The 27743-nt window shown below is 45.1% G+C and overlaps 1 protein-coding gene across 1 annotated transcript in view; it reads left to right on the plus strand.

The window, feature by feature from the left end:
* Nucleotides 1-6143: 6143 nt before the first annotated feature.
* The window catches only part of LOC119441964 (actin-related protein 8), a 47715-nt gene continuing 26115 nt past the window's right edge, over nucleotides 6144-27743 (plus strand). The window contains exons 1-7 of the mRNA XM_037706645.2: nucleotides 6144-6214; nucleotides 8858-9028; nucleotides 9695-9805; nucleotides 12582-12686; nucleotides 16034-16207; nucleotides 20943-21053; nucleotides 25477-25592. Of these exons, the coding sequence (XP_037562573.1) occupies nucleotides 6155-6214; nucleotides 8858-9028; nucleotides 9695-9805; nucleotides 12582-12686; nucleotides 16034-16207; nucleotides 20943-21053; nucleotides 25477-25592 (848 nt within the window). The 5' untranslated portion in view covers nucleotides 6144-6154. The remainder of the gene's footprint in view (nucleotides 6215-8857; nucleotides 9029-9694; nucleotides 9806-12581; nucleotides 12687-16033; nucleotides 16208-20942; nucleotides 21054-25476; nucleotides 25593-27743) is intronic.

Raw genomic sequence — 27743 nt, forward strand, 5'->3', positions numbered from 1 at the left:
TCCGTCTGCGCTGTTCAAGCATGTTCAACGCTAAATTGTTCGTTCCGTTTGCGTAAAAGAGCTGCTTGGGACGACACCACACAAGCAAGTCTACGGACGCCATTTGTGCGAAGGACGAAGCACTACCCATAAGTGTCCTCCGTGGTGTTGTGGCTGTGCCAACTATACTTTTGAATTTGGCCGCTGTGAAATGAAATAATTGTTTGTAATTTTTAAATGTGAATTAATGTCTGTATGGCAGCAATGCAATACTTGTTTTAATGCGTAGGCATTCTTTGGCGAGTACCCCAGCAAAATGCGTCAGTCACGCGAAAAGTGCAATGCATTGTATCTGCACAAAAATGTGTAATTTTTGAAGTTATTACACCTAATCGTTCATCACCATCATCGTCATCATCAGCCTTTTTTTTTTTTTTTCACTGCAGGACGAAGGCTTCTCCCTGCGATCTCCAAATGCCCCTGTCTTGCGCTAGCTGATTCCAACTTGCGCCTCCAATTTTCCTAACTTCACCCCGCCTATAGTTTTCTGCCGTCCTTGACTGCGCTTCTCTTCTCTTGGTATCCATTCTGTAACTCTAATGATCCACCGGTGATCCATCCGACGCATTACATGGCCTGCCCAGCTTCATTTTTTCCGCTTAATGTAAACTAGAATATCGGCTATCCCCGTTCGTTCTTTGATCCACACCGCTCTCTTCCTTTCTCTTAACGCTAGGCCTAACATTTTTCGTTCCATTGCTCTTTGTGCAGTCCTTAGCTTGTTCTCGAGCTTTTTTGTTAAACTCCTAGTTTGTGCTCCGTTATAATAGTGTAATAATTGTTATAATAGCGCAAATGTAGATGATTGGTAGCTTTATAAGCGATAAGGACAATTGAAACAAAAACATTCACCGCCCATGCACCCCGTACAGACGGTAAACCAGCGAAGCTGAAATTTGGGGCCCCGATATGAGCCACACGTGATTTCTTTCTTCCTTTCTTTCTCTCTTTCTTTTATCTTTCTTTCTTTTGTCTGGCTCGTACCCGCATTGCCCTGGCTCATACCCACATATCCAATGCGGGCATATGCGCCACACGTGATTTTATTATCTTTAATCGTGACTAACTGACGAGCATGTGATGCTATTGATGTCGTGACCTATCAATCATGTTAGTCATACATTCGTACCCTTCCATGCCAATTCTAGTGTATACAAAGTGAACGAGACGCGAGTTCTCACCGCTGAAAATTGTTGTTCTACGCGTCCTTAATTGTCCACAGACGCGATCCGCCAGAACCTAGCTATACAGGGTGTCCCAGCTATCACGCAGCACGATTTTAAAAAAGAGGAACGGCATTACGCGAAGCAAACCTAGTGCGTATTGTTTCCAGTGCGGTGGAGTAGCCTCCAGAATTTTTTCGCTGCTGAGATTTAATTAGCTAATTGTAATTCATTATCTAACTCGAGAAGTACTGCCCTACTTATCAAAGTGTCAATGAGAAAATTGTAGAGCAACATGAAAAACTCCCGATACAACTTTCTGTTGCTCAATACGTGCCACATAATTGTGTTTTTCCGAGTGTGAAAGGAGCCCGCTAATACACGCAGAATTGCCGTGTAACTGGCCGCTCGAGGCACTTTGCATGTATTCGTGGGCCTCTTTCACGCTCGGAAAAACACTTTTATGTAGCACGTACTGAGCAACAGAAAGCTGTATCGGTAGTTTTTCATGTTGCTCTACAATTCCGGGTACGGGCCTGCTATTATTGTTCTCCGCCGGGTACAGGCCTGCCCGTACCCGGTGGAGAACAATAATTCATAATAATAATAATAATAATAATAATAATAATAATAATAATAATAATAATAATAATAATAATAATAATAATAATAATAATGGTGTCATCCCCCAGTGAAAATTTAAATAAGTACCTTGTCTGGCAATAGAATTGTCCGGGGCCCAAAAGACCGCGGGCATTCTTGATTTCGGGTTCTCTAACTTTATACGCTTGTTCTTCCATTTCCGTCGTTCGTTTTTCTAGTTAGTTAGCTAGTTACTGAATGCTGTTGAACCTGTTCTGATTTAACTAATTGGGTTACATTTATGAGGGCAGATTCTGTGGTTCTAGAAATCATATCCTGCTTGCAGTCCTCCTTCCATTGTTGATGATGTAATAGTAGGATGGATTACTGTGGTGACTTCCATTCGACCTTATTTTTCTGATGCTTACTGTTGCGCTCAGTTGTTATTAGTGCTTGTTGAGGGAGTGCTCTTTGTTGTTTCTTTAAAATTATTGGGTTTTACGTGCCAAAACCACCCTCTGATTATAAGGCACGCTGTAGTGAGGGACTCCGGAATAATTTGGACCACCTGGGGTTCTTTAACGTGCATCTAAATCTAAGTACACGGCTGTTTTCTGAATTTCGCCTCCATCGAAATGCGGCCGCTGTGGCCGGAATTCAATCCCGCGACCTCGTGCTCAGCAGCCCAACACCGTAACCAGTGCCACTAAGCAACCACAGCAGGTTTGTTTCTTTCTCTTGACATGCTTCGATGTTGCTGCTTCAGTTGCGTATTTTCGTCTCTTAATTCTGTTATTTCTGAGCGTAGGGCTTTGAGTTCTTGCATAATTGGCTGCAACGATGCGTTTTCTCCCCTATTATCTATTTTAGGATGTTGTGCTAAAATTGGTGTTGTATATTTTGTGTGATAGTGGGAGGCCAAAGTTGCCCAGCTTACCTGGGGCGATACCCTGTATTGGCAAGTTCTGCAGTAGCGTCACCCCGTGCTTTCTGGGAGGTGCGAAAGCTTCACTTTAATAAAGTTGGGTGGCGCGTTATCGAGGAGCTGAACAACATCACGATCCAGGAGTTCAAGTACGAGGTACTATGTTCTGCCATTTGACCTCCAACTCCGCCTCAGCGTTTCATCTCCTGTCCCGCGCGCCTACGACGAGCTACGACAGGCTGTACTGAACTTCTGCGGCGCTACGCACTGTTTTCTTCCTGACATTGACCGCACAGCACGCGAATCTTCACGTCCTAGCCTCCATTCGTCTACCCCAGCCTCAACGCCCTCTTCAGTGTTTCGCGCGCTTCACCACTTCGACACGCCTCGCTCAAAGCTCATCGACACCACCCCGAACGATGAAGGTGTGTTGCTGCAGCTCCAAGTGTACCTTCCATCACATGATGCAAAGCTTCAGTTCCATGGTACGGGCTGTATACCGTCTACCTCCTCCCCTATAGGAGGACTTTCAACCACAGGCTACACTGCGGCACCTACAAGATGCTGCAGCAGCGATCTCCGTCCCTTACATATACGCTATACCTGTGCTCTCCTTCGGCCGACTTGCTATCAAGTCTCTCTGGCGACTGCGCTGACAAATCCGAGATTGGCGGCTACCAACACACTTCACGCGACACAGCCAAGGTAGCTGAACTAACACTACCACCTCGAGACAGGAGTCCCAAGTGCCTCTCGCATCGGCCACCTCATGCTCTTGTCCTTTGTGCTCTACCCGCACCTGAGCCCGTGAAGCTGCGAGTATCAGCTACGACTGATCCGACTTGCACCGGCTTTCGCCCCTCCACGTCAATGCCATCGAGCGTCGTCCGACGGCGACTTCCTCGCCGTCTCGAGCTCCACTGGCGTCCAAGGCCATTAACCACGGCACGACCGAAGCTCCGGCTTACGCACCATAGACCTTCATGTCGCGGCAAACGCGATATCATACACAGAGGTCTGCATGCGACTTGCGACGTTGATCGCAAGGCAGTTGTCGAAAGCGTGAACATGCGTCTTCCACGAAGCCTTACGCCCCCGCGCAAAAGCGACGATCTAGTCTGGGTCATGGCCTATCCGCTGCAGACGACCTTCCTACCTCGCGCTGTTCGCGCATCGTCCCTGGCCAGGTACAGAGGCACTAGCCGGAACCACACTCTTCGCGCAAAGACACCGTGTACAACCCGTCTGCAGCACTACTCCCAGCCTCGAGCTCCTGAATGCCTTCACCGAACCATTCGCTTCCAGCTGACTCAACTCGCACTTAAACTGACCACGGACCCTCTTGTAACGCGGTTGCACTTACTCACCTTATCACCGTTCCATCTGGGCGGGTGTCCCTGTAGTGCTCACCGACACTGGAATGCGGGGACGCTAAGGTCGGCGCTCTTGGTGCCGTCTGCGAAAGACGACGAAAATAAAGTTGGGCGGTGCGTGCTCGATGCGCAAGTACGGCCAATTGGTACGGCACGGGTAGTGCAGTTCTATAAGCCGGCTGCGCTGGTCCTTGGTCGGGCGCTCCGACCCCACGGTTCCCTACAGGCCAACTTGAATATAGGGGTGGGCCAACTGAAATTTGGGTGTTGCACCATGCTGCATCATGCATCTTGTTCTCAGTGCTGAAAAAAGCCGGCAGATCCCACGCCCTGTAGGAATCGATGTTATGCGAAGCAGAGTGCGGGGAGCCGATCAAGTTAACGGAACGACCATGAGAGCATCAAGACGATATAGGCGGCTGTTTCAGGACCTACATGACACGTATGTCATGACATTCATTTCATGACCTCTCATTTATGTCAGAACCTATTTAATGTCTTAAGTGTTAAGTCTCTTTTCGCTGAGTCATTGTTATTTTTGCTGATTCATGCTCATGACAATGACTTCTAACATTATCATTTAGTGTTATTTTACTTAGTGCCCACGTCCGAAGCCATTCTAGTGTTTTGTGAGTGTTAATGAATTTTCACTGAGCCATTGTCATTTTTGCTGACTCATGCTCGTGACTGTGACTTCTACCATCACCCTTTAGTGTTTCCTTCACTTAATGCCCACGCCCGAACCCATTGCAGTGATTTTTGAGTGTTAATCATGTTTCGCTGAGTCATTGTCATTTTGCTGAGTCATAGTCATGCTCATGACTATGACTTCTACTATCATCCTCTAGTGTTTCCTTCACATAGTACCTATGTCACAACCCATTTCAGTGGCTTTCGAGTGTTAATCATTTTTCGCTGAGTAATTGTCATTTTTGCCGAGTCATGCTCATGACTATGACTTCTACTATCATCCTCTAGTGTTTCCTTCACTTTGTACCCATGTCAGAACCCATTTCAATGGCCTTTGAGTGTCAATCATTTTTCTCTGAGTAATTGTCATTTTCGCTGAGTCACGCTCATTACTATGACTTCTACCATCATCCTAAATTGTTTCCTTCACTTAGTACTCATGTCCGAACCCATTCCACTTACATCCAAGGTAACGAAATGACCGTGAGAGCACAAAGATGGAAGGCGGCTGTTTTATTACCTACATGACACACATCTCATTAGATTCCTTGGCCTATCATTTATTTTTCTCATACACTCTTCTCATACAATGCCAATTTTGGTACACACCAAGTTAACGAAACGACCATGAGAGCATCAAAACGTAGGCGGCTAGATAGATAGATAGATAGATAGATAGATAGATAGATAGATAGATAGATAGATAGATAGATAGATAGATAGATAGATAGATAGATAGATACTGTCAAAGTGGCAAATGTTCGCCAAGAAATGCTTCGCATTTAATAAACCGATGAATAGTGAGGTATAAGCTGCTGCTGAGCTCGCAGCCCGCGACTTCTGCTTTAAAGCAGTGCGTAATCAAAAGCAGAGGTAATCGAAACTTATCGACGGACGATGATGACAGCCGTAGTTCGCCAAAACAATGTCCTCCGAGATTATAAAAGTGCTTTCAGCGTGTGTAGTCACCAAAGCAAGGCCTTCGAGATTGTGTTTTGCTACTTGATATGAGCCGTTGCTGGGGCGCAAAGTCCAGTGAATTTGCTAGGGCGTGGTTTGGACACCAGCTATTAATGAAGTTGGAAAGCTTTTGGCTCCTGCTGAATCTGCATTGCTTCTTCACACGATGTGCAATCACTAGCAAGCTAAGCCACAGCCCCCAGGCTACCAGGCACTCCTACATTTGTTGTTAATTGTTTTCATTCTGCATGCCGTTGGTTTTCATCTTCTAAGGGAGCGAAGCTTTAAATTTTGCAGTGGACCACAGTACATTTGTTAAACCTTTTTATGAACACATTTTTATGAACACACCAAAATGTGGTTCATGGACCTGTAGGTAATTTTAGGTTAGCAACAATGTAGTCATTCTATTTTTCAAGAAGATGGCGCCGACACCGCCGAAAAAGCAACCGGTGTCAATATTTCCGGAACCTTCCGTGGAGGTAACAGTTATTACAGTGCTGAACGATTAAAAATGTCACAAAAGATGATGCTTCTAAGTATAACACCTTGGTTACGATTACACTGCCTGCGCAACAAAAAACAGCATGTCTAGCGGTATGTTCATTGTCGTAAGGTATGAGCTTTGCCGACTGTTTACACGCAAAACTCTATAAGCCAGTAATCTGTCGTGCATGTTACTTTAATATAAAGCGTTATGTCGATTTGGCTGCACTTGCTTCACCACTTCCTGACTGCGCTGCGCCGCGGGAGTTCTTGTTACGCGTGTTCGTTGCGGCACTGGCTCCTATTGGCGCGTGCAAATATTGGATAAGTGACACATGTGCTGTGTCGTCTGCTTTCGGCGGTTGCGAACGTGCAGAGCCACTTCTTCTTTCTTGTCGTTATTATGTCTACCGTGGTAATACTCCGTGGTGGCAACGAAGCGGCTCGTTCGTCAGAAAATGCAGCACACGAGAAAGCCGACCTATCAAAAGAAATTCAGCACTTTCCAGGTCTCTGCAAATGTGTAGATGACCGCACCGCCTCCGAGCATCGCCGGCTAAACCGTTCTAATCAAAAAGCAGAAAGCACTTCCTGATGCACACTGTCGTTCCAAGTACACTACGGCCAAGCCCTTCGGTATCGCACTGGTTGCGGGCGCAGTTAACTGGTACCTTTAGCACACTACATCCGCATCACTAATCGGCAAGCGCAGCTCGATGTCGTCTGCACCGCCTGTACTTAATTTCACGGTAACGAGTGCAGGAGTGCCGAAAACTGGGGATCGGGCCTCTATTAACAAGAAAGTTGCCAGGTAAGCTGTTTGTGGGCCCTCTATCCATGTAACGGTGACTTGAAAAGAGCATTATCGTGGCGATGGCAACTTGCAGTGGCACTTATGGGGGAAAAAAATATAAGAAATTCCTTGGATATGGGTTACAGTTCCTGTGTGGTGTTAAATTGAGTTAGAGTGGTAAAGCAGGCTTGTGCTGGCTCAGTGAAATCGTAGATGAGGCTGCTACGCTCCCTGAACAACTGCAATTTATGCAGCCAAATCGCCGAGGCCTTATTCCCTTTGGATTCGTGGTGCAATTTGCAATGGCTCACGCCAGTTCACTGCTTGTGGAGAATGGACCCTGCCTCCTGCACGAGCCCTCGACAACTTCTCACAAGTGCAGGTGTACGAAACAAACAGTTGCATGCAAACACAATGAATGATGAAGTGTGGCACTTCCTTAACTAGTTCGCATGAACTAGTGGAATAAATGGAACTAGTTCCCTTCGAGCATTGCTGAATGGAATAAATTAAGTTTTAAAAGGCCACATTCAAACCAATGTCCTGGCTGATGCTTAGGCACTCTTAGGTATGGTAGCGACAACTACTTGTGTATGTGCAAATAAAGGATACACGCAAGACTCCTGACATGTTGACCAAAGGAGACACACACATACTCGCACACTAAAAAAATTAGAGGAAATGGCAGTCATCCATGATGTGGACCTATTTTTGTGCAGTTATGTTGCAGGATGACAGGCAACTTAACTTGAGAGAGAGATGAAGGAAAGGCAGGGATGTTAACCAAGGTTTGGCCCGTTTGGCTACCCTACAGAAATTGAGGTGCTAGTTAAAGTATGCACATAGAAAGCAACCTGTTGCCAGTAAAATTGTTAGAACTCATTCTTGGTAGAACTTTCTCACAGTCTTTCATCCATGTGCAGATTCCATGATTCACATCAATATACACTTCAAAGAATACCAGCTGCTTTAGCTCGGCAGCCATGGTGCTCTACTGCTGGCCACGAAGTCATTGGTTCGATTCCCAATGTCTGCAGCTGCATTCCAGTAGAGCTAGAATGCAAAAATGCACATACAGTTGAAACTCGATTTAACGAAGTGATGACCACGCTCGAATTATTTCGTTAAATCGAGAATTCATAAAATCGAGAAAGGGATTTTTCAGTTCTTCAAAATCTAAAATTGTAACATAGCGCCACTCAAAAGCTACCGCGGCATTGTATTTGGCTCTAACCCATGCCTGTGCATGTGAAATCTGGTACGTAAGCGCGCTACCGACTGCTAAGTCCGTTGTTCTGTTGCATGGGGCACAGTGTGCAGCCTCGTCAAAATAAAGCTAGGGCCCTGACTAAGGCGCCTAGATGTTTTAATGCGATAGCATAAAAGTGCACGCTCGAAAAAAACCCGTCTGTGTCAAAAATTTTAGTTTTTTTACTCATTTATTTCAGGAAAACCTTTGTTAAATCGGGTTTTGTTAAGTTAGTTTCATTAATTTGGGTTGATGACAACATTGAACCCTATGGGTACCTGCCGGGAAATTCGTTAGATTGGAAACTTTGTAAAATCAGGTTTCGTTAGATCAAGTTTTAACTGTATATTTGAATTTAGGTACCGAAAAAAAATATATAAAACCCACCAGCTCAATGTTCATCTAGACCCATCTACTGTTGTGTCTCCCAGGGATCCATTGCAGCTTTATAATGCTAAACCCTGCTAATCAGTCAATTGAAATATTTGCCATTGATATGCATTGATGTGACCACCACTTGGTAAATCCTATTAAATTCTGATAGCATTATTGCTTCTCCTTTGGGGTTAATTCTTTGCTATCTTTTCTCTTTTACAGCCCATTCAAGCTACAGCCATCGTAGTGATTCACCCAGGGTCCATGTTCTTGAGGATAGGACGAGCCTCCGACTCCTACCCTCATACGATTCCGCATGTGATTGCAAGGCCATGCCTGTCAGAAACCTCGGCACCTCATGTTGACCCAATTCTTGTTCCTGAGGTTGACATGGTAAATATTTCGTGTACATTTCACTGATTGGTCTTATACAGGTTCTGAAAACTGACCAGAACCCCTTCAAGTAATGGATTATTTGCAAAATTCATGAAGATGGCTGTGCTCTTACGCTCCATTTTCACCAAAGATTCTATAGTCCACAAACTAAATGTCTAACCAAAGCGCAGAATTCATTGGGTAAAATGTAATAGCGGCTTTTGTGTATACAGAATTTGCCTCATTATTCAAATTTCTCTGCTTTGCTCTGGCTTCATTATCTGTATATAACAAGTTCTGGATCATATTGGGACGGGTCATTAAATCTTTATTGCTGCACACATAACCGAGTCCTTTTTTTTTCACTTACTGATTCTTGCAAGTGTCCATTCATAAATCCAGAATATTAGTATTCTTATAAACCCCTGGCAGAGTTGGAAATATGGTATCACTTTCCTGTCTGCTAATGGATTCTTCATCGTGGTCTTAAAACATAATTACTACTTGCATGTTCAAATGCCTCCTTCTCTATATTCTTTGTCTGCTGACTTATTTACTGTCCTCCTTCGTCTCTCTTTCTTTCTTTCTTTTTATTACTGTGCAACTATTTCTAGCTAATGCAAAAACTGCAGGGTGATATTTTAGGCCAGTTTTGTGAAATAAATGTTTTGCACTTTCACTCAGGAGCCAGAAGTAGTAGCCACTATTGAAGAAGGGTGCGAGGTTGTCGGGAACCTTTTGGCGTCGTGTTTGACTTCAGAAGGAAGGATACGCTACACCTTCCCCACTGACAAGGCAAGTGCTTTTTTTTTTTCTGTATTTTGTACACCATGACATGCATACCATGGTAAAACAAGCATTACATGCAGTTTGATTAACTTGGGATGCTTTAGCTGAACTTATTCCACGTCATTGTTCCTTCCTGTTGTTCGCTGTAAGTGCGAGATGCTTCGAGCTCCAATTGCAGCCCAGTATTTACTTAAAGGTTGATTTCAGTGCATCCTTAAAGGGGTGCTGAAGCACTTTTCTGACTAATCGTAAAATGGCCTCACTTTAAAGGACATTGCCTCACGAATCTGCTGCCGCAAAAATGTTTCGAATCCTTCACGTATAATCGGAGCTAGAGGTAGTTATTGCACCGATGCAAGGCTTTCTTTCTCCTTTTGTCTCCGCTAGCACACAGGAAGCTACACAGGGGTCATGATTCTACGACTTTATTAATGTTTCGTTAAGTTTTACGGGTGGGAAAGTGTTGAAAGATGGGGGGGGTGCAAAGTAGGAAAAAAAAAATTCGTCCAGAAAAGAAATTGTGCTGGTACCTGCACTGCTCTCTTGCAGCAGCACAAAATGCCATATTCCAGAAAGGTACTTGCTTCAAACAAGTTTATTCAGAAAAGTTCCTAAAGCAGGTGAAGTTGGCAACAGCAAAGTGACTTTAATTATAATCTTTAATAAAGTGTGTATGTATCCCACAAAAGGTGTGCACTCTTCGCAAACCTTTCAAAAGGATGAATTCTATTCCCCCCTTCCCCTCCTCACAGTGGCTGCATGAATTTTAGAAATCTTATTGTTCACTGGTTAGCAAGTTTACGTACATATTAATATGAATGGAAATTTCTGCTTATGTTTACATCCTCGAAGAAGCAGATTTCTCCTTGCCAGTGCCCAAAGTGAGTAGAACTCAAGGGAAGTGCACTAGTGTAAGCATGCCCCAGTGCAGGAGTTAGTTTATGGCTTGTATGACGGTCACGCTCAACCCACAAAATTGGGCTGTAGGTGCTCTTCGTCCTGCCACTCCTTGAAAATTTTTTTCCGTGTCTAACATGGACACACAAACAAGGTGTCACTGTGTCTCAGCAGTAAAACGCCATGATCAGGCTGTCGGGCACACACGGCTCTGAAGAACGGTAACGGACAGTACGGTCTCAAATAGAACTTATTACATGAAAGCAGGACCAGCACACAAATGATTTCATTGGCAAGTGGAGCTGGCACAAACAGACATGCCGTGGGAATTGTTATTATTATTTAGTTTGAAGATGCATAGACAAATAGACAAAGGGAAGAGAATGAAAGAGGAAACTGTTACTAGAAAGGGCACAATGCTGCCTACTTTACAGGAGGGAGGGCATAGAAACATAGAGATGCCAGGTAACGGAAAGGGAAGAAACGGCATGGCCACTTAACGTAGTGTACGCTTCACAAACATGCACATGCAAAAGTTCTCAAAGTTTGTAGTTTAGGCAAGTCGGTAATTGGTGCTGTTGTAAACGCTAGCACAAACTAGACACTCACAAAAAATGAGCTTACATTACTCTGTGTGTGTGTTTCTTATTATTTTTATTTTTTGTCTGTGTCTAGATTGCTCTAATGTTTACAGCATTGGCACGCTGTGTCTTGAAGCTAAAAGGGATTCAGTCCTCCCACAGCAGCATGCTTGCACATTTTTATGTTGTGGTGATGGGGAAGGACAAGGCAGGGCCGAAACTGTGAGTTACGAATCTCTTTGGTGGGGGAACTTATGCTCAGAAAAACAAGCGACCAAGTAAGCAAGTCTCCCAAAGCAGGTCATTCTCTGTGCAGTCCGTTACCATTGGATTTCTGTGGTCTTGAGGCTCTTGACAATGGTCTCAAACAAAACTACATGCCGCACGTTACAAATCCACGCATACACTTGCAGTGATGCCCTTTTCATCATCGTCATCATCAGTCTATATATATGTCCACTGCAGGATGGAGGCCTCTCCCTGCGATCTCCAGTTACCCCTGTCTTGCTCTAGTAGCTGATTCTAACTTTCCAGCCTGCAAATTTTCTAACTTCATCACCCCACCTAGTTTTCTGTCGTCCTCGACTGCGCTTGCCTTCTCGTGGTATCGATTCTGTTACTCTAATGGTCCACCGGTTATCCATCCTACGCATTACATGGCCTGCCCAGCTCCATTATTCTCTATTAATGTCAATTAGGATATCGGCTGTCCTCGTTTGCTCTCTGATGCCCTTTTAATGCGCCCTAAAGCACGATGCTGCAAAACAGTGCATCTCAGCACAGCAGATACCTTTGAAGCACACTGAATCTATGTTGATCGCGATCCGGTAGGATAGGGGGACGATAACAATGCCATCGTCGCCAGGGCAGTTACTAGTATCATCTGGTAACGGCTTGCAGAAATTAACCAGCATGCAGGTACGCGCATGATACTTAGTGAAATGTTTTTTCCAATTTCTTGTGTTCCAAAACGGGAGTGCAGCCCCTACACGAGTAAGTACAGCATTTCTGTAGTGATACTGCTTACACTAACGTATTTAATGGGCTGATGTTCTTTTGGCTACAAGATATGATGCCTTGTTGCTGTTTTCGTGTTCTTGCTTGTTTTATTTGAGTGTATGAAGCTTTCATGTTGCACACAGTTTATACTGGAACCACTTCTTGATAGCTTTAACTTTTTCCTGTGACAAAAATAATATAGATAAAGAGAAACAGTAGCAGTAATATGCCAGAATGACGGTGAGTTTCTGGAGTCCAGTCATGAGAGAGATTTCATGCTAATTATGAAAATTTTTTCTTCCCAGATTCATCACTTTAATCAGCATGTGAAACCAACAATCATTGAAGAAAAGTGTGACCTCAATTGGACCAACACTGATCGGGCACAGGAGTTTTATGTTGGAGAGGAGGTAGGATACTATTTCATCTGGTGAAATATAAATATCCCATCACATGCACCTGAAGTAGTAAACTTGTTCTTGCGCATTTTGTGTTCAAGTAACAGGGTATAGTAGGCAATGCAGCTTGGCATATCTATGAGCCAAAACCAATTTTAGGGCCACAACGCGTCATGGACACCATCTTTATGTAGCAAATACGGATCTCAAGGGCCATACTTTCGCTGGCGGAAACCGAAAATACGTCATAGTTGTCGCCCCCGGCACTTTGGGCGGCCAATGCCATCGTCAAGCCACCAAGCCAAGCTACATGAAAAGTCAAAATGGCCGCTCGGGCCGGCGCGGGGGGGCAGTTCGCAACGTATGATGCTGGAACGGTCCCACAGTTGCGACGCAACAGCGGGGTTACCAATGCATTGAGTTCTATGGGAGCTGTGCCGGGACCGGTCAAAAACGACGTAACAGCCGGGAAAACGCAGCCCCCGGGAACGTAACAGCGAGGTTCTACTGTAACACTATACGACGCTACGACACCATCGTCACGCTCGCTCTTCGTTTCCGATGCCTCGCGCTTGTGCGAAAGAACACGCGTCCACGCATCCGGTACCTGGTGTGACATTCCAAGGATGAGTGCGTCGACGAAAACGGAAAACGGGTGCGCGTTACAATTGAGGACGCGTTAGAATCGAGTAAATACGGTAAACATTTATTTTTCGAATTTTCGTGCCGAACCTGCATATAACGAAATCCTCTTTATAACGAAGTTTTTCGGGAATTTGTCAATTTCGTTATATCCAGGTTTAACTGTAAAAGCGTATCCTTGGCTTTCTTGGCTCGTCATCGTCTCGCCCAGAATGAACAGAAACCTAGAAATCAGCTTCATGAATGGTACGACATTGCTGGTCGACAAAGCGGACGGAAAGCTTTGCACGACTGTCAGTTGAAACCACGTAGAAAAACACATGCGCCGGGCATGCTGCCGATGCCGCCGCGTCGTCTTTCGAAACGGAAGCTTCTAGCAGACGGTGCGCCTCACAATTTCCTGCGATTGCTCGTTTTACGGGTCACCTATTGGGAAGGCGAGCGTTCGCCGGCGTGGGCAGTTTCGTTGGCTGGACTGGGCCTCCGCCGCTGCATTGAGGGGTCTCTCCTAAGCTTTTGCTCTATGGCGGTGTCTGAGCAATGCCGGTTGCAGGTGCCGTCACGTTATTTGGCGCACGGCTGAGAGCATTTTCGGTGCCCGATATGTTCGAATTAACCATCGCAAATGGTCTTGCGTTCGAATTACCGAGCGTTTTCACCCATTGGAATACACATAACTTTGACGGGACCACAGTGTTCGTTCGAATAAACCGGCAGTTCGAATTAAGCGTGTTTGAATGAACTAGATTCGACTGTAGTAGATTTTTATATCGCAGCAGTTGCAGCATTCTCACACATTCAATTCATTGTAACAGGGTCAATAATTGAGTGAGTTGCTTATTGTTTGCTTTCTGTAGAGGCCACATAAACAAACACACTTCACTTAGAAGAAAGATGCAACATCACAGTTTAGTTCCAACTGGGAACGTTCCACGAAGTATGCGAGTTAGTGCAAAAGAATGAAGAGATACAAAATAATCGGGATGTAAAATTCACTGCATGAAAGTAATCATATTTTATTTAAAGCAAGGACTATCATTGGCAAATGAAGCCACTGTCACCCTTTTCTTCAGATGTGTTTTTATGGACATGATTTACTGCCATCACTTCATAAATTTCCTCTGCATTTCAATATTGTCATGGTCTTGTGGCGACAAGTCCACAGCTATGGGCTTTGCCATCTCTTCAACAAGTCCTTTGTTCATACAGAGGTCAATCTACCAAAATGAGTGCTTCCTGTGTACTAGGATAATGTAGTGTCATCATCATTGCCATTCACATCATCATATGTCACAGTCACCACCACAAATCTCCAGTAGCTTGGCTCACAAGTTACGAGCAAACAGAATGTGCTCCCGCTCTCAGCCAAGCTTGACACTGCAGCCATCGCTCTGCTCACCGCTTCACCTTCCAAATAATGTACGGACAACGGGTCTCCACATCAGCTGCTGTCACGTCATCTTATAATTATATTTGCGGGCTTTTGTTTGCATATATTCAGCTGAAGGACTACTGAACCAGAACCTCAGCACCACCGTTAGTGGCAGTGGCTGTTAACCTGTTTGGCTTTTCCAACAACTTGTTTTCATGGCTTGTTGCTATAACTTTCTGCGATGTTGCGCTTTTGCCTTAATAACTTTATGTGTAGCTCTCTCGCCCTTTACTCTTTCTCTTTTTATCCCCCTGCCCCTTCCCCCCGTGCAGGGTAGCCAACTGGAACTACATCTGGTTAACCTCCCTGCCTTTCTATAAATTCTTTCTCTCTCTCTCTAATCAGGTTGGGAAACACCTTCTTGTGTTAACGGTAGCATCTGGGTTGCACTTCAGCGGCCCTACATTATTTCCTGTTTTTCATAATAGCTTTAAACGATGCATGTATGTGGTACATATAGTGCACCATTATAGTTGACTTTCGTAGAGTTGTGTAATTTACATGTCACATTGTTTACAAGATCCAAGAAATTACAATTAAGTTGCCCGTGGTTGCCCCTCTGGAATCATTTTTACTAATATTTCTCTCAATGTCAAACATAGAGTCCAGCTTTGCATTAATGGTGATAAGAGGTTAAAAAAATTAGAAAATTCGCTTGATTGATTGTTAACTTGAATGCAGTGCTTTAACACATAGTACATACTACCCCAACAGTGTGCTAACTTGCGCCGGTTGGTACATGCTTTTTTGAAGGAGCAGTGCTTGAAGATTGGTACAAGGGATGTGACAGACACAAGCACTGTATATTTTGCCTGCCTTGTCCCGTTCTTTCCTAAACACTGTTCCTTTGCAGAAACATACTACGCTATGAGTTGGGCAAAAGTTTGATGTGAAAGGTCCAACCCAGACAGCTGGTCAGCATATCTTACTACGGGGTTGCATACCTTGCTACCCGGTCGCATACCTTACTACAGCCTCAGGCCTCAAACATTCCAGGCTTAAGCCGGTACCTGATACCCAAAAACTGTTCTATCTCACGGTCTCAAGATTCGCTGAAAAATAATACGACTTCAGTGCAACAGTGACATGGAAACTTTTCGTGTACCACTACGAGTATTCGCTGCTTGTGACACTGTGCAAAAGACAGCGAGCCCTAATTTACATAATTATGCACTGGTGATAGCCGTCTTGTTGCTTTACACTTTAAGCTCAGAATTTTTGTTCATTATTTACACAAGTGCAGTGACTCCATATATTCATTTTTCCCTGGTGTTCTACATTTTAGGTGCTGTACCTAAACCCTGAGCAGCGGTTCCACATACACTGGCCCATCAGGAGGGGCCGATTAAATGTGCACTCGGGTGTTGGAGGTTCCTTGGTGTCTGTGTTGGCCCATCTAGAAGCCATCTGGGGCACAGCCATCCAGCAGTATCTTGAGATTCCGCTGAAAGACCTCAAGGTGAGAGCAGTCATGTAGCTTTGTCCTAGTACTATATATATATTCCTGTACAACCAATCAGAATGTGAGCGAGACAGTGGTTGAATATTTTAAAGATTATGCAGATCTTATGCACATGTTGGAATCTGTGTAAGTGAAGCTTTTGTGAAGTGGTAAGTTAAATGCTATAGTACTGTTTGTCTTCTGCATCGTGTTTTGCAGTGTAGCCTGTCCGGCGAGATGTCTAGATGTGGAGACTCACACCAAGCAACCCGCATGACCCATGTGACCACGCCTTGCACTCTCTCTCTGAGATCAGCCCACTTTTCGTTGCGCCATCTCCGGATGGGAGGCGTGTAATATAGTACAGCCTTGCTGATGCGATCCCATTGCATACGATTTACTGGCATCAACGTTCACAATCGAGAACACAAAAAATGACCCGATAGAGTTACACATATTTTTTACCAATTCATACGTTCCTGGAAAACACAATCTTTTGGCACCAATGTTCAGTAGATCACCTAATTGCATTCGTATATGTTTTCTGGCCGCTAGATCTCATGTGAACAAGAAAAGGAGTGCGATCGAGAACAATAGCCGCCCTTTCCCGCAATAATCGCACACCGCATTTACAGGCTATCTCCGCCAACCTGTTGTGATAAGCATCTTCATTTATCTGTTTCATAGCGCGTGGGCCGTAGTGCCATCGAAAGGGTTCTGCACGCTTTTGATATACGGTTACCCAAACACACCGCCGTTCCATGCTGCAGGCAGTGCAAAGGGAGCATCACGTATTGCTATGGCGACATCGTAGGCATCTTATTCCGTGTGGCCCGCCAGCTTGATTTCGTCTATATTTCCGGTTACGTGGGGCCTACCAGTTTGACTCGCGTCCGGTTCTCGTGTTGAAAGGATTTGGGCTAAGTGAGCACATCAAATCTTTCCACCAAAACAACCCGCTCGAAGAAGCTGCTAACCCAGGCCAAATCCAAGGAGCGCAAACGTAAGCTTGCCGAAGCCCTAAAAACGGCAACGCGCAACTCGGGCCACTTGAACCCCGCCAGCTTGGTGTCTCATGCTGCAACGATTTGCACAGTGCTTTTTTTCATATATGTCAGCTACAGTCGAGTCTGTCAATTTTTTTAGTGCCTTCCAATCATACGTTTTCCCGGTTAGTACAATTTTCCCGCTTTTTTCCCCAAACATGAATGAGATTCTACTTGTATAGTTTCAAGCACAGGAAGTTGTAGGGGCATGGCTTATTTTCTTTAGAGAAAGGATGGAAGAGGGAGGTCTCATATTTAATATTATTTATTTTATGCGACTTATAGGTACTGTGATCTCATTGTTTATGAGCAATGTGATGTCTGCACTGCTGTTGTTATCGTGTAGGAAGTCGAAACCCCTGGTCATGCTGATTCCTCGGCTTTTAGTTCTGGCTGCTCCTTTCTAGAAAATAAAATAAACATTAATTGAATTGAATTGGTCCACTTGGCCATTGCACTGTCTCTGGTATTGGCCCACATTACTCATCTGGAAACCAACTAAGCAGACGCACCAAACCACAAGGAGAAAGGCACAGAAAGCTTCACTTCAATAAAGGAATTATGCGCTTGAAGACGAATGTTTGTTTCAGTAAGGATATTTAGGTATCATTTATTTTTTCACTGCAACAATCTGTAGAGAGCATTAACAGCCATCTGTAGGGCACACATCTGTAGGGGCAGTTCAGGTGGCTATATATATGTATACAGTCAAACCTCAATATAGCGAAGTTGTACTTCCAGTGAAAAACTTTGTTATATCGAGAATTTCGTTATATCAAGGTTTCGTTAATTCAAGGGAACAAAGATGGGGAAATAAAAATAGTTCGTTACATCAAGAATTTCGTTAAATCGAAGCTCGTTAAACAGTCGAATCTCGATAATTCGAACTCGAAGGGGCCCGAAAATTTGTTCGAATTAAAAGTTCGAATTAAACGAAGGACGTATTTTTGAAGTATTCGTGCACCATAGCACGATGCGAGTCGTGAAATATCACGGCGCGCAAGCACAAAGCAAGCGCGGGCCACGAAACTGCCCACGCCGGCTTCTTGATAACGGCAGAAAACGAAGCTTCAAGGAGCGGGCGGCACTGGCACACGGGTGCGCACGGAGACCGTCGAAGGTGAGGGAGGAGGGCGACAGGGAAGCGGATTTGGCCTCGGCAACTCTGCCGCTTCGGTGGCTCCCCTTGCCCTCCCTCTCAACTCCCTCGTAGCTCTCTCACATTCTCCTGTGCGCGCCCGCCGCCATGCCGGCGCCAGCTTAGACCGCTCTCTGAAGTTTTGTTTTCTGCCGTTATCGGGAAGCAAGCGTTTGCTAGCGAGGGCAGTTTCGTTGGCTGGACTGCGCCTCCGCCGCTTCTTCCCTCTGCGCTGCAGCCGCAGCGTGCAAGGTCTACACGTGACTAGAAAATAGAGGAAGCATAAAGGAGAAGGGTTCACTGCCATTTTCTCCGCGTGGCTGAGACATCGGCACTAGAGTGTGCTAGAATACGGTTGTCTAGAACACTTTAGTCGGCACGTACACGCGTGTTCCGGCGCGATGCAGAAACGGCAACCTTGCAATTTGAGAGAGGGTGCAATTTCCGCCGCCGGTTCTTTTTTCCCCCTTCCTTCGCGTGTGGCGTTGAGGGGTCTCTCCTGAGCTTTTGTGGCGGTGTTGGAGCAATGCCGGTCGGAGGCGCCGTCGCGTGATTTTGCGTGCTGCTAAGAGCATTGTCGGTGCGCGGTATGTTCGAATTAACCGTCGAAACTGCTTTTGCGTTCGAATTACCGGGCGTTTTCGCCCATTGGAATACATGCAAGTTTGACGGGACCACAGCGTCAGTTCGAATAAACCGGCAGTTCGAATTAAGCATGTTCAAATTAACGAGATTCGACTGTATTGAGGTTTGACTGTAGTACAGGAATGGCATGCTGCTGTGTCTAAATTGCTTGCAGTTCCTTGCATTGCCTCGTCTGAGGGTTAGATGGTGTAGGAGCAAAACTTTGAATGTCTGAATGCTGTGCTAGTGAAGCTTATTTCCACATGTAATGTCTTCTTGCACAAAATTAAACCACTGCTCCTAGTCAGGTAGTTACATGTCTACCAATAAAGGCTCAGTTATCATACCAAATCTGAGTAATAATCAGCAGTAGAATGCCAAATAGATGTGCTGTCTGCATTTAACCCACACTGTACGTTCTTGTTTGATACCCTTCCTTCCTTGAGATTTTCCGAACCAGCCACTACTGACTGCTGCATCTCAGTGAATCACTTACCATAGTTCGGTTCCTTTTTTCGTGCTGCTTCTGCCATTGCTTCATGCATATTTAAAACAAAGCTCACTCGACCTTTGCAGACCGTGCCTGCTGCTGCTGTCTTACCGATTAGCTCACTCACAAGGGAGCACTCTAATAATGTATTGACTTACTATATATAGTCATCTGTACTACCCATACAGATGTTCCAGTGAGCGGCTCTGTTTTCTATCAAATTATGCAATGAAACAAGAAACTGTATCTATATATCCTTACTGCAATATGTATGCCTTCAAGCACATAATTTCTTTAATAAAGCTGCCTTCTGCCTGGGATTTGGTGCATCGCTCAATCAGTCTCTTGCCAAGTAAAGTGGGCCGATCCTGGAGATGGTGGAATCTGCAATTGCACGAGTCAGGTGATTCGTGTGGTGGGGGTCTGCAGGTCCTGTTGATGTGCCAAGCAGACGCATAGTCAATATGCTGCAATACATGTTGCAGAAAATGATCAGTATTATAGCGTCTAGTTAACCGATTCACAAAAGCTTTGCTTCACATGGATTCCAACATAGGCATTGGATAGGCATAATTTTTTATTGCAATTATATGGACACTTCAACCGGATTTCTGTTGTCGCCGTTGCCGTGAGGTTCCGTATAGATTCCAAGGGCAATAAAATTGTCGCTGCGCGCCGTATGCGCGAGTGAAAGGACACGGGGCACGTGTGCTATCACAAAGAGCGAATGCACGGCGGAAAGCAAACGCGACCGTCGCGCGAAAGGCCGTGGGGGTATGGGAGGAAGAGAGGGAGGGGATCGGGGCGACGCTGTGCTACGGCACCAAATTCCTATCTTGCAACCGGGCGCAAGAGGAACTGGCCACTCAATCTCCCACGCGAAAGCAAGAAAGCGGGAAGGCAGCGCAGGGAGGGAGGGGGGGGGGGGCAGCTTCTACTCTTGCAACAACTAGCTTGTACTGGCTGTGGTGGCAGTCGCCCGCACCGTCTCTTATCTCCACACTGGCTCTGACCTTTGTATGCTCTGTGCATTCGCCGCTCAGTTTCCATTGAAGCGATAAACCGCACGAGCCTTCGCCCGCTGCGGCGGCTGCGCTTGCTGCCAGCATTTTGACAGTCATTGTCTGCGGTCATTCAGTGTGATCTATTCGCGTTTGCTTGTGCGCGATGACACCACGCTTTCCAATTCAGTTAGAAAGCGAATGTGTCCAAGTTTATGCAGCCGATAAAACTACTATCCCTACTCCAAATAGCTCTCTGCTAATTTGCTATCGCAATTGATGCTTCGCCTTTCGGGCGAAACTGCGACATTTTTTTTTTAGTTTTCTCTCTCTCTGTGTCAGTATTAAGGTGCGTACATGTGAGGACATGAAAGGTTTTGACCTGCTAGTGGCGTGATAAAAAACTGGCATCTCTGAGTCTTGTCCCTGATCATGTCTTCCTGTGTTGTTTAAGCACTACAGGGCAGTACTGGTGATACCAGACGTGCACGCCAGAGACCACGTTCGAGAACTGATGCAGCTCCTACTCTGCAAGATGGGCTTTGGCGGCTGCTTTGTTGCCTTGGTAAGCCACAGAACTTTCGTGCCTGTTTTTTTGCATGCGAAGAACGAGTTTAATTTTTGACTCCACTCCTGCAATGCCTGTAATGCTTCGATGTATTTGTTATTTGGTTGCGTGTTTCGAAACCACTTCACTGCTGGTGGGCTTCTGTAACCCTTACTAGTTACTGTTGCCCATCGCACTTGCACGATAGGTAGCACATGTGTATTTGTCAGATACCTGTCTTTTTTTTTTTTTTACTTTTAGAGCGAAGCTTTTTTTGCCTCTTTCTCCCATTTTGTGGTTGTTGGCTGATGTTGTCTAGCCGATTAGACAACTTGAGTCACTGCATATTTGCCCGAATGGACAACTTAGGCCACTGGGTATGTGCAAGAGAGTGTCTACAACTGGGTACGTGTCCGAATACAGTGGAATCTCGATGATACGATCATGGCTAACACAAACTTCCGGATGATACGAATTTTCCGTGGTCCCGGCCGAGCCCCATTACTTTGTAATGTGCTAGAGAACGGTTGTTACGAATCGATTTTCGACCCATGTCGGTTGATACGAATAAACGTCGCCCCACCGACGGCCGCGAAAGAGAACAACGCGCAGTCACGCGCTTTCTCCCTTTCTCCTTTGGTGCGGACGCGTGGACGCGGCGCCGGACAGCGCGGAGGTCGCGACTGGGCCCGAGTAGTTTGAAGCGGTGGCGCTTTTGTTGCTTTTGTGCCTTTCCTCCTTTTCGGTGGCCCATCGGACGGAGTGGCTGCTGTGGTTCGGGTCGCGTTCTTTGTGTTTGCGCCATTTTGCCTAGTTGCAGCGAGCTATGTCCACCGAGATACGATCTTGGCTGATTCGATCTTGGCGTGGCCGTACGCCGAGGCACGGGAGCCTCCGTTGGCGCGTCTTCCGTCGACTGCGCTATCGGTGCCGATGGCACAGGGCGATTGTCGGTTTCGCTGCTGGAGTCACACGGTGCAAGATAGCGCGGCACATAATCCACGGTGTAAGGTAGCGCGGTGCACGTTCAGTCGGGTGCTCCTTCGCTTCTCCTGCTAATAGCCGTATTTTTCTTGCCGTAGGAGGCTTGCGCTTCCGTATTCCGAAGGAGTGCTTCGTCGAAAATTTTTTCTCCAATGAGCGACGATCCATCACTAACCTGGGAGCTCTCAGTAATCCGAATTCTGTGGGTCAAGTGAAGACGTTGGTGTGGTTTACGAAGCAGACAACTGCAGTTGCCATCTTGCCCCTGCCACAGCAGCAACCAATGGAGAGACACCTTTCAGCACGGCAGCCAATCGGAGGCCCACTTTCATCGGAGGGCCCGTATGACTACCTATCACAGACCCGCGCTTCTTTTGTATTTGTGCGTTTGTTACAAGGTGGCGACGACGGACGAATTGAGAAGCGGAACGGCGAAACTTTGAGCTTTCGAACGATACCAAGATGGCGGCGCTCGGTGGCAGGAAATACGAGATATGTCACCGTGAACTGCGGTGATTTTGCGTGATTTAAAGCTGTTTTCTCACCCTTCGCACTGACGAATTAATTGTTTTCGGCCACTTTTAGTGCGTTTTCAGCCAAACCATTTTGATACAGCATAGATTAGGCGTTGCAGATACCGAAATCTGTGGTTTTCAAAAACCACACGTTTCACGTTTCAAACGTGTGATTTATCGCGCGATTTTCGTGATCTGATCCCCGCGTCCCCCCATAATTTAGCTAGTTTTAATTGTGTTTCGATGATACGAATTTCGGCTAATACGAATATTTTTCGTGACCCTGTGAGATTCGTATCATCGATATTCCACTGTAGGCACCCATGGGTCATTGAGTATGTGCAACTGGGCATGTGGCATTGGGTATGCGCACATCACTTGCCATTCTCCCAGAATGGGTAGTCGCTTGAAGAGACAAACACAACTAAATAAAGGCAAGAAGTGGAAAGAGTTGGTAACAGAAAATTGAAGTCAGTTACAGAGATATGAAGAAGGAAAAGGGAAGACTTTTCAGTGAACATCAAAGAAAGCTTTGCCTATGACCATTTTCCACACATGCGTGGGCTCCACCAATTGTTCAACTAAATAAAACATTTTTTATGTGTGTAAAATAGTTTCAGTGTCACATGATTGTAACGAAAAAGACAAGCTGTACTAGTGTAAAAAAAAATCTTGCATTGAAGGCGGTATTTTTTTTTTTTTGCTAGGGAGGTTGCAAGCAGGTGACTGGTTATGCAGGCCACATTTCTTGAGGCACATATTCTTTTTTTTCAGGGGTGCCCAATTATTGCACTTGTTCCAAACGTTGTGGGCCCCGCAGTGAAAACATAAAGGAGCAACTGAAACTTCAGCTGTCATGCAATGTTGTCTATAATTTTTCTTTTTTTTTTTGTATGATGCGCATGTGTCACATTATGAATAAGACAACACTCACAATTTTCATTGTCATTTCGAGTGTTGTTCAACCAGAATGTCTAAACAAAGTGACCTTGATGTGCTCCATACCATAGCCTAACGTCCTATTGCAGACGCACTGTATGCGTGTTGTAGGAAATGTCCGGAAAAAGTGTGAGGTTACATTTACACTTTGTTCTCCTAGGGAACTGTAAGCGCTCTAATTGTTGTTTTGCTGCATTACTACACTGTCTACCACCAGCCATTGATCCTATGGTGATTGCATCAGTTATCACGCACGCTTAGTTGACTGCAGAGTGGCTGTTAACATGCTTCTTGGAATTAGTGCTAGGGGCATGGCACTTGGTGACTGGCCTATTGACAACGAGCGGTGAATGTTGAATCTGTTTGAGCCTGCACTGACAGGGGGAAACAGAAATGAAATCGGCAGTTTTGCGGGAAGCTTAAAGCACAGAAAGTGATAGCAAGATTTAGCATCATGCTCGAGCTCCTCAGATGGTGTTGTCAGCACAGGACAACCTGTTGACGCAATGCAGCATGCGAGAACGCTCTGCTGCACTGCAGAAACAGCTCCCTGGCAGCTGCCAGGTGTCTCACAGCTCTGGCGTGATGACTTGTGCCGCCGGCAGCTTTGAAGGCTGCCGGCGGTTCTCATCTCGTGCATCTCGTTCTCAGATTCTCATCTCGTGCACCTCAATGGCGCACGAGATGAGAATGAAGGGAAACCACTGGCGTTTGTCAGAGCACAATGAAAGGACCAGATAGCTTCAGCTTGAGATTTGCTGTCAGTTCCACTCAGGCCAGTATATGCGCCACGGTTTGTGCGCACAACGCTCATGCCACCAGCAGAAGGCAGAATGCTTCCTCTGCAGAGCCAGTCTAGAGCAGTATGACGGTGCATCCAATTGATGAGGTTGTCTTTGCAGCCAAACGCTCTATGCATCATTCACTTCCCTGGAGTCCTTGCATGCGCCGTTTATACCATGACAGCACGGCATCAATGACGAAAACGCAGCTCGAGTGACTGTATAACTGCTATGGCAATAAGAACTTTCGCATTCCTCTCATTCCGACTGCCAGCAACACAGAAGTCGGGATGCGTGGGACCTGTGCAGGTCACCACATGACAAATTTTGCATTGTGAATATTCTCAGTGTTGCTTGGACAAGCACATGGCTGCGCGTCAGATGAAGATGAAACGTAAAAAGAAAGAAAGAAGACGTCAGAAAACGTAATCTAGATACTATTATCATAGTCTGATGGAAGACTGAGCAGGGATGGCTTACTCAACGTTTTTTCCAGCTGCTGGTGGAATAAAATTTACCGTATTTATTTGATTATAAGGCGGTCATGATTATAAGGCAAGGGTGCAATTGAGGGGAACCAAGAAAAAAAACATGAGTATGTACACCAATAGAAGCGATACAGAGTAGCCGACGGTTTATCGAGGCTCAGCGGGGATCGCCTGAAATACTGCATCACTAACACAGCCAAAATGCAAAATGGCGACCTTAAAATCAGGTGGGGGGGAGGTTACAATGCGCAGTGCAGGTTATATGCAAATTTTGCTTTTAGGTGTGGCTTCACGGCAGCGCAAATTTCTCCTTTAAGTGTAGCTTCACGACATCACGGCGCACTCTGCCATAAAGCCACACCTAATAGCATCATTCGGGTTTAAGGCGGGGGTTGACTTCGAGGGCTAAAAATTATGGGAAATACATTAGAATAAATACGGCATTTTCCTAATCTTCTTTTTTTTCTGACTGCCCAAAGATTTTCAGACATTGTTGTTTACTGATTATGCTGGTTGCTTACTGATTGTGTAAGGAAATGCTGCTGAAACATCTGAACTATTGTGACTTGTTTTTGTTTAGCTAACGGCAAGTGCTATTACATTCTGTCTGGATAATTAACGTTGTCTGAGGACTTTTTCTTTGTCAGTTGCTCTTTCTCTGTACAAGCAATAATTTCTTCAACTGATATTGTTTTTTATATACCAAGTGTGAATCTTTTTCTTGTGACTACAGGAGTCTGTCTGTGCAACATTTGGTGCGGGCCTGTGCTATGCTTGCGTTGTGGATGTGGGGGACCAAAAGACTAGTGTTTCCTGCGTTGAAGATGGTATATCTTCGCGAACAACCAGGTGAGTTGTGTATGTCTTCAAGAACCTGTGCCCCAAGGTTAGTTGGACATGACGATAACATGAGACAGCATTCATCTGCTTATCATTTGTATGTGCTATGTTCAAAACAACCCACATGTCCAGTACAATCTGTGCACCTGTCCAATGCAAGAAGCCGATGCACATGTTGGGGATGGACACTGCATCTTGTGCACAAGATGCAGCTGTGGTGACAGGACGGGTTTGTGTATCTTGCACCCTGTTTATTCAAAAATGTGTGCAGATGGGCCTTGATAATGTCTGCATAGTCATTTGCATTTCCATGTCCATTTCTTAGACAATGTCTTCCTTTCGGCAAAGAAATGTGCAGTGATGGAAGTGCTGCTCCAGTTGTTCCACACTGCTCCAAAAAAATAAATGCTGCTACATGCTGCTCCAAACTGTCATTTTTGTTAGTAACTGCTCCGAAACGGCGCTTGGGAAAATTTTGGTGAAATATATGTGAGATTACTTCGAGATACTGATTACCAACTACTGCTGTGGCAACTGTGATATGTGACTGACTACTTTTACGTTGTGATACTTAGCAGCTTTATCGGCTTTGATCTCATTTCTGCCACACAAGAACTGGTATTTTAAATAGCTCTCATTTAGCTGTATTTTTGAACTTGACTTGCAGAGTATTTCGGGGAAATGGGAAGATGACTGAGATTACTTTGATCTCACACCGATTGTCAACTGCTGCTTTGGCAACAGTTATATGGGATTGTGGTTACTTTTATAATGTGGTGCTCAGCCTTACCGGTTTGATCTCATTTCTGCCACGAATACTGGTATTTTAAATATGTAGCTCATTTACTGTGCTGTTGATAACCATCCATCTTCTCAATTGTTTGTTTCTTGCAATTTGCGTTGATTATTGTATGTGCAATATGTTTCATAATAAATATTAATATTTATGAGACGCTTCGGTGATGCTTTTAACTCCAGGTGTCGTATGGCATATTTTGCCATCTGACTAGATTTTAACTTTTTTGTTTAAATGCAACAAACCTCAAACCTTATCAAATTTGGTGCAGTGGTTGCCGAGAAAAACAATTTCTCCTTTCCTATGTATTTAGATAGGAGCCCCCAAGCTAAAGCTTCCTCTTAACAGAATGCCAAGGGTCTAGAAACTTAAGTTACATTTATGCAAAGTGTACCTACTTTACTCTGACAATGACATACAAGGTACCTTTTTTCACAAGCTTAGAGTCTTTCTTAGGGCAAGAACGTTGGTAGAGAAAATGAAGCCTAGTAAATAAGTTTAAGACTTTTTGAACATTGAGGTCATAACCACTTCTGTGTGTTCATAAAGTATGCAGCTGCAAAATGGCATAGCACTTACCAGGTTGTTAAAAGTAAGATGATGTTTGACTAAGCTATTGCAGCTGAGGTTGTACTCTCTGTTGATAACTTTTAGAGATACTTTTACTTTTGCATGATGTGGCATCTGGCATAGCATGTCATTGGAACGATGGGTGTTCTGCCAGCTGGCTTAGCCACTTAGCGTCCACCGAAAATGACAGTATCTTCGAAAGGTGACCAACTGGGGATACCATTCCTGATCTAGCTAGTAACAATAGCAGCCGCGTATGGGAATCCGCTTTATTACGAAATAAAGCGTCCAGAAAAGAGTGAGAAACATGGAATCTGTTAAAAAGAGAGCGTTTGAGAGAAAGGTGACTTCGCACTCCGCTTGCGAGCACCACGCACGGCGTATGACAGCAAAAACTTCGCTGAGATGTTCACAGCAGCGTATGCTACCCGGGGACTATGTTATTTCACCAAGCCCGAGGGGTGGTTCAGGGCCCCTTTAAACCATTAACATCTAGACACGCCTGACACCAACAAGCACACTCTTTGACCTCATAATTTGGAAATACAGAGGTACTTTAAAATTAATTTTGCAATGTACCAATAATGACTAGGATTCTTTGTTGCATTCATTTGACCGATTTATGATATTGTTTCTTTATGTGTGTCTCAATGTTCCTTTGTATCTACCAGGCTTGGACCTGCACATGGTTTGCAGTATTTTACAAAAAATAAAACCAGTGTGCACACTGATGTGCCACCACCATAAATGTTAATGGCACCGACCATGACGAATGTCATGAGATTTTGATGAAA

Source organism: Dermacentor silvarum, chromosome 2 (genome assembly GCF_013339745.2).
Source record: "Dermacentor silvarum isolate Dsil-2018 chromosome 2, BIME_Dsil_1.4, whole genome shotgun sequence".
Lineage (NCBI taxonomy): Eukaryota > Metazoa > Arthropoda > Arachnida > Ixodida > Ixodidae > Dermacentor > Dermacentor silvarum.